Genomic DNA, 6,404 nt, shown 5'->3' on the forward strand with positions numbered 1-6,404 from the left:
TGTCGGCCGGGCCCGGGCCGGGAGCCGCGGCCTTCAGCCCGGCAGAGGCGCCGGGAACGGCCTGATCGCCTTTTCCCCTTCCCGCAGTTTTCCCCTGCGTGACCCGGGAAGGCAGAGTCGAGGAGCAGGACTGCAGAGAAACCCCGGGCGCCCTCCACATTGACTTAAAATGACTGAGGGTAAGAGAAGGATACAGCCAGGTAAAAGATCAGTGCATCACTGCCCTGTGGTTTCACAGGCACAAACAGCTGCCACCGACACCACTAGTGTGTTATTTTGCATTACTGATCTCCACAGGGGTTTAACTTCACATATTGTTGGTTGAGGAGATCAGGTTTATTGGAAAAATTGCATGGATACTAGTGGATTTACACAAAACCAAACTAAAACACTGGGACTGAAAAGAGGTTTGCAAGTACCGAAACCTAGAGCACCACCAGGCACCACACAATGTCAGGCTCAGCTTTCCATTCTTTCACATTGCAGCGTTGATACCCACTATAAAGCTGACTTTGGAAACAACAGCTACTTCACCAAGGTGGTTCCCTTGTGCTTCTGTTTATCTTAAGTCCTTTCCCCTGTTCAAAAGGGCAGAAGATGAAAAAAATAAACCCATTCAGTACTGTATCGATTTATCCAGCCCTTCAGTAGCACACCAACTACTTACCATCTATTGCCTGCTCACCACGGTACACACACAAAGGCACTGCCAAGCTGTTAACCACTTGATGTGAGCAAAGGTATAGAAGATCATTTCTAAGGCAATGCAACTTACCCAGCTTCTTCAAAACAGAGAAACAGAAATCTGAGGAAAAGTGAAAGAAAAGAAATGCAACACACCTGCTGCTAGTCAATGTTAAGATTTATTATTATAAGCTATGCTGTTATCAAACATTACATTTCACCTGCCAAGTTTTGCCTGGAGATGGATTCAAGCAAATAAGCAATGCTTTAAATGACTGAAGACTGTCATTAAGCTCCAGCAAGTACACTATTGGGGTTCAATCTTTTACCATCTCCTAAGCAGAATGCAAGTTCTTCATGCTTGTTAATGCTCCTGTGTAGCTGCACCACATCTTTGACTATATGCAGGATTAAAATGGCACATCCTTACATTCAAGTTACAGTGCATTTACACACAAAACCAGGGATATTTTGTTTGTTACATTCATCTCTTCCTCTGCAAAATCCATTAAAAATAAACCATGTATTAACATTCTATTTTCTGTATTATCCCCATTGTTTCAAACTCTGGTTACTGAATTTAATTTTTCATATGAGAAAACACAAGACACTTTCTGGTCCAAAACTAGTTAAGGGAAGAGGGAAAACCCAATGGAATACAACTGTATTTTGTGTACTTGTCATATTCAGGAAGATGACTAGTGGTCACAGCAATTGATGAGACAAATTGCAAAAAAGGGGGCTGGGGGAAGCCTTAGTTTTTACTCTTCTTTTTAAAACAAGACAAGGGACTCAGTAAATATTTCAACCTTTAATTTCTTTTTAAGCATCAGAAAATGAGAACTTTGATTATTTTTTTTTATATAATCACAGCTGCTTTATTGTCTTCAGTGTATGGTAACCAAGAGTTTTGTCCACATATTTGAGTGTTTATGTATGCACTTTCTCAAAATATTCTTTAGAAGCTTCTGGGCTTGGTTTGATCTGTCAAGAAAATAAAGTTTAGTTACTATAACTAACAAAGACATTACAGATTTGAAATTTTATCCAAGAAAATGCATGCATACTTTATAAAAACAATAGGTTATTTCTGTTTCTGCACTTGGTTGAAAGATGAAAGCCTAAATGATACACAAGCTCCTACTTGCACATTTTAAGTATAGAACAAATTTATCCTGATAAATATCAAGCGGGGCATTAAATAAGTAAAAAAATCTGAAGACAACTGGTGGAGAGTGCAAGTGAAATTTTAGAGTTTTAAATACAATTTGTGTCTTCTAAAAGGAAGTCAGTGATTTTCTTCACAGAAATCACACATTTAGTATCATACACATAGACCAAGTTGGTCCAAACGATAAAAACCTCAGGTTTATACAACAGGCACAGATTCAGTCAAGCACCTCATGTTAAAGTGGTTCTCAGCCCTTCAGACATGCAAAAACATGCCAGTGTTTATATTTAGAAAAGTGATATTTAGCACTTACCGTAGGGGAGTCTGGAGTCCAGTTTGCCGGGCAAACCTCTCCATGTGTTTCCACATACTGGAATGCTTTCACCAAACGGAGGGTCTCTTCCACGCTACGACCGACAGGGAGATCATTGATACTTAGATGCTTGATGATCCCATTTGGATCAATGATGAAGAGACCTCTGTAATTGAGCAAGAATTTAGGGAATGCAAGTCACATTCCAAGACCAAACACAAGAAACTGGATGAACTATTTCAGCAAGGCAGTTACTCTCAGATGCACGTATCAGAGTTATCAAGTAGCAATGCAGTGTTTGATAGATTGTTAGTGCAGTGATTAAAAGCCAAGAACCAGTCAACTGGTATGGTATTGTGAAATTACACAGTATGCATAAAGCCTATTAAATCAAGACAGATGTATAACAAAGGTAGAACATCTAATTCCACCTGCATTTCAAAGTTGAGAACTGGCATCCTTCCCATGTATTTTTGACATGAAAATCCAAACGTATTGAGTGAAGAGTTGCTTACGCATTAAGCTACTAAATTAAATCCTGCTGCATATAGACATTTGTGAAAACCAAAGTCCCAGTCTTACCATTTAATTAATTTGTCAACAAATATCATAAGTTCCTGATCCAAACAGATCAGGAACTAAAGGTCTTCAGAAAGCCTTCTACCCAATCCAATGGATCTCAGGGACCACTATTTGCTTTTAGTAATTATTCCCATGTTGCAGAAGGAAATGCACGTTTTTTTATTCTAGATAATTATGGGACTGACTGTAGTGGCCTCTAGGACACTACTTTAGAAACTTCTCGCACAGAAGTTAAGGCAGTCTCTTCTCCCTTTGGGAGAAAGGAAAAAAAAAATGGAAAAAAAGAGGGACAGACCTAAATTGTGAAAAAATTGTAAAAACACTCTTCTATCCTGCTCTTGTTTTCCTTAGTGACATGGAATTCTCCCACTGACTCAGAACAGAATAGCTGGCTTTCCCCTGCATGCATTCTCAGAGAGGCCTGGAACCATTCTCAACTTAATAGCCATGTGCCCTTTTCCTAAGGTGGGATCCAGCAGAAGAAATAACATCTTACAGTCTTCATCTGATCTTTGTGCAGTTTCCCCTGCGGGAGGGGACAGTATGGCTCATCTTGATTTAGACTGGGTTGTGTCATGACCAAGAAATCAGCAGTCATGCGTTACCTTAGTGCTATGCCAGGTCCTTCTAGCAGCACACCATAATCACGGGAGATTTGTTTTGTGAGGTCTGACAGAACTGGAATATTCATTTTGCCCAAACCACCGCTCTAGAGAAAAAGAGTAAGATTCCATTTTATTACAAAATGCTTTTTAGGATTATCCTTGAGTTGTTGGATTTGGTGCTCTTGGGGGTATACTAACAACAAAACACATTCATGCCCTTTGCTCCATGACAGGAACCATGGGGCATGGGGGGTTGTTTGTTTTGGTTGGTTGGTTTTTTTAGAGTCATCAGGAACATTTGGTTTCTTTAGAACACGAAAACTTCTTTTGCACTGAGCATTGCAGAATTGCTTATTTTGATGGTAAAAGACTACCTATGACAACAGTCATAAATTTTCAGAAAGGTTTCCCTTGTACCCTATTCAGGAGCTTTGAATACAAGAATCTGTACTGCATATTTATGCATTCAAAATTAAACAAGATGAACATGGTGGGGAGGGAAGGGAAAATAAGCCTGCATGCTATGAACAGACAAAACACAAGGCTTCTAACAGCCACACTAGGTATGTCAGGGTTCTGATGCTCTCTCTATTTTGTGCACTTTTTTTTTCCCCTCCCCCAAATCAATTTAAATACTATTTGGAGAGTCAACCAAGATTTCTTTCCGTTTTGCAACATACTGAAACTGCAACAGAGATAAGCTCTCTATCCTTGAAACAAGCCTGGAGTTTGTTAGCTTTTCTATTCCTGGCATCATCAGTAAATCATTGTGTAACCTCACCCAGACCCTGATCCTGCAAATGTTTGTCTGCAATGGAGTTCTCATACACAGAGCTTTGAATGCAGATGTCAGAGAAACCAAGGTCTTAGCTTCTCCAGGTATCAGTTTCCCATCTGTGCTGCCACAGAATTCTTTCCACCCTTTGCAGGGCGTTTTGCTATGGGCACACTGAGCAGTGCCTGACTGGCATACGCTGAACAGCTTTCGCATAAAGAGGTGAAGTCAGTCCACAATCACATTTTAGAGCTTTGAACAAAGCATGGAGAAAATTAAATACTCTTGATTGGCTCAGCCAAGCTGTATTAAACCTAGCAAACCCTCCTCCCTCCCGTTTGTTATGACGGCAAAGCTATGCACCCAGAGGCACCCTGGTCTGCGAGCACTACTGCAGACTGCTGCCCACACGACCACAAGGGTGATGACTGATGGCACAGGAGCTTCCCGCACCTTCCTGCAACACTTCTGATTCTCTACAACTAACCAAACCAGCCAGGTGCTTTATGTGATCAAAAGCGTGTATTTTTATATACACGTGAAAGATGCTCCTCTCCAGTAAAAGGCCGTCTTTATCACTTTCTTTCCCCGAAGAAAGCTGAGGAACATTCATTTGTATTGCAGAAGGAGAACCATTTCAGCAAGTGAGAGTTAACAATACAAGTGCTCCAACAAGCTGGTTGTTCTGCTTCCATTCTGAAGCCACTGCTACTACATACTGGTTAACAATAATGACCAAACAGCTGCAGTTCATTTTCTGTGAGGGTGCACACAAAGCTGACATGCTACTGAGTATTTGTCTTTCAAGATAAACATGTAAAGATACAATGTAACCTACAAGACTATCAGGACAGCAAAAGTAAAACTAAAAAAGAAACACAATTTCTAAGAAAAAGAGCAAGAAAACAAAGACTGAAGTCAGAGTTATGTCCTTGAATGTAGAAGTTGATCACTTCGCATACGACTTTAGGTAGTCTATTAAAATCAGTGTTTGCACAACTCTTCTTCTCAGGAGCTCTCGTGAAGAGAAAAACTAACACAGAAAGACCCAATTTATACCTTTCGTGGCGTATTTATCCAGGCCAGATGACAAAAATGAGAATCCACAGAAACTGCCACCACTTCACAGTTCACATCACGAAATTCATTTGCTTTGTTGCTGAAAGCCACAATTTCTGTGGGGCAGACAAAGGTGCTGGGTGGGAAGAGAGAATATAGGCTATAATGATTCTGCAATCTTTTGAGAGAATTTTTTAGAAAATACTTTCATGTCTATTTCTAGGCACTAATGCAGCAGAGCGTTTTCTTTAGCCTGCTAATTTTAACCCTGTCTCCTCAAGTTTAGTTTCAGTCAGTCTCAAAGCAACAGCCATAGCCACCTAGCTGGCACACCAGTTTTCAACTCTCAGTTCTGAACAGATTTTTTGCAGAGACAGAGAAACTGTCTCTGCTAGACATTCTCTAGACAGAGAGGTTTTTGAAACTATAAACAGAAAGGACTGCAGGTTAAATTCTCCCCCATGTGCCCAGTTACACCAAACTTGAGCAGAACTGCCCAGGATGCTTCTGATGATTCAAGTCTTCTGGACAGGCTCAACCCCATTTGTTCACCTTTAGCTCTGGAGCCATTCAGCTGCAGTTCTGCTGGCCCTGCTGCTTAAAAGGAGAAAGTCTCCAACACCAGCTCAAACTGCAAGGTGATGCCCTCACCCCCGGGATCCGACTGTAAGAGGAACCACACTTGCAAAGCCACATCTCCTGAAGCAGTCTTGGCAGCTAGAAGATGCTCTCCAGCCACCAGATCCATTGCTTTAGCACACACAATGGCCATTTGCCCCCAAGCCTTATCACCCACGCTCTAGGAACAGACACATCTGCCTTGCAAGACTAGCCCGGATAAGATAAAACCAGCCGCTTTAGACAGCGATGATCTGCAGCAGCAGTTCTGATGACCTTCAGCAAGGCAGGAGGCCCATCCGAAACGGAGAGAAACCCGCACTCACAAGTCCAGGGGGTAGAAGAAGAGAACCAGGTATTTCCCCTTGAAATCATCCAGGCTCAGCTCCTTGAACTCTCCGTTAACAACAGCTGTTCCTTTAAAAAACGGGGCGTGTTGTGTAACCGCTGGAGCAAACTGCGAGGAGCCTGTGGGGGAGAAAACAGCTGCGGGCTGAGCCGCCGCGGGCTGGGCCGAGCCCCGGGGTAGGGACGGGCGGGCTGTCTCAGCCCCCTCCTTCTCCTCCCCGGCGCAGCCCGCGGGGCAGGTGGTCCGGG

The 6,404-nt window shown here is 42.3% G+C and overlaps 1 protein-coding gene across 1 annotated transcript; it reads right to left on the bottom strand.

Moving 5' to 3' along the window:
* Nucleotides 1–843: 843 nt before the first annotated feature.
* Nucleotides 844–6,402, bottom strand: PRDX3 (peroxiredoxin 3; the record flags this gene model as incomplete). The annotated part of the gene is made up of 5 exons (XM_035896903.1): nucleotides 844–1,668; nucleotides 2,169–2,334; nucleotides 3,356–3,459; nucleotides 5,190–5,325; nucleotides 6,134–6,402. Coding segments are annotated over 5 exons (729 nt in total), but the record flags the coding sequence as incomplete, so codon positions are not given.
* Nucleotides 6,403–6,404: the final 2 nt, after the last annotated feature.

This window comes from Egretta garzetta, unplaced genomic scaffold (genome assembly GCF_000687185.1).
Source record: "Egretta garzetta isolate BGI_Z169 unplaced genomic scaffold, ASM68718v1 scaffold486, whole genome shotgun sequence".
In the NCBI taxonomy this organism is placed as follows: Eukaryota; Metazoa; Chordata; class Aves; order Pelecaniformes; family Ardeidae; genus Egretta; species Egretta garzetta.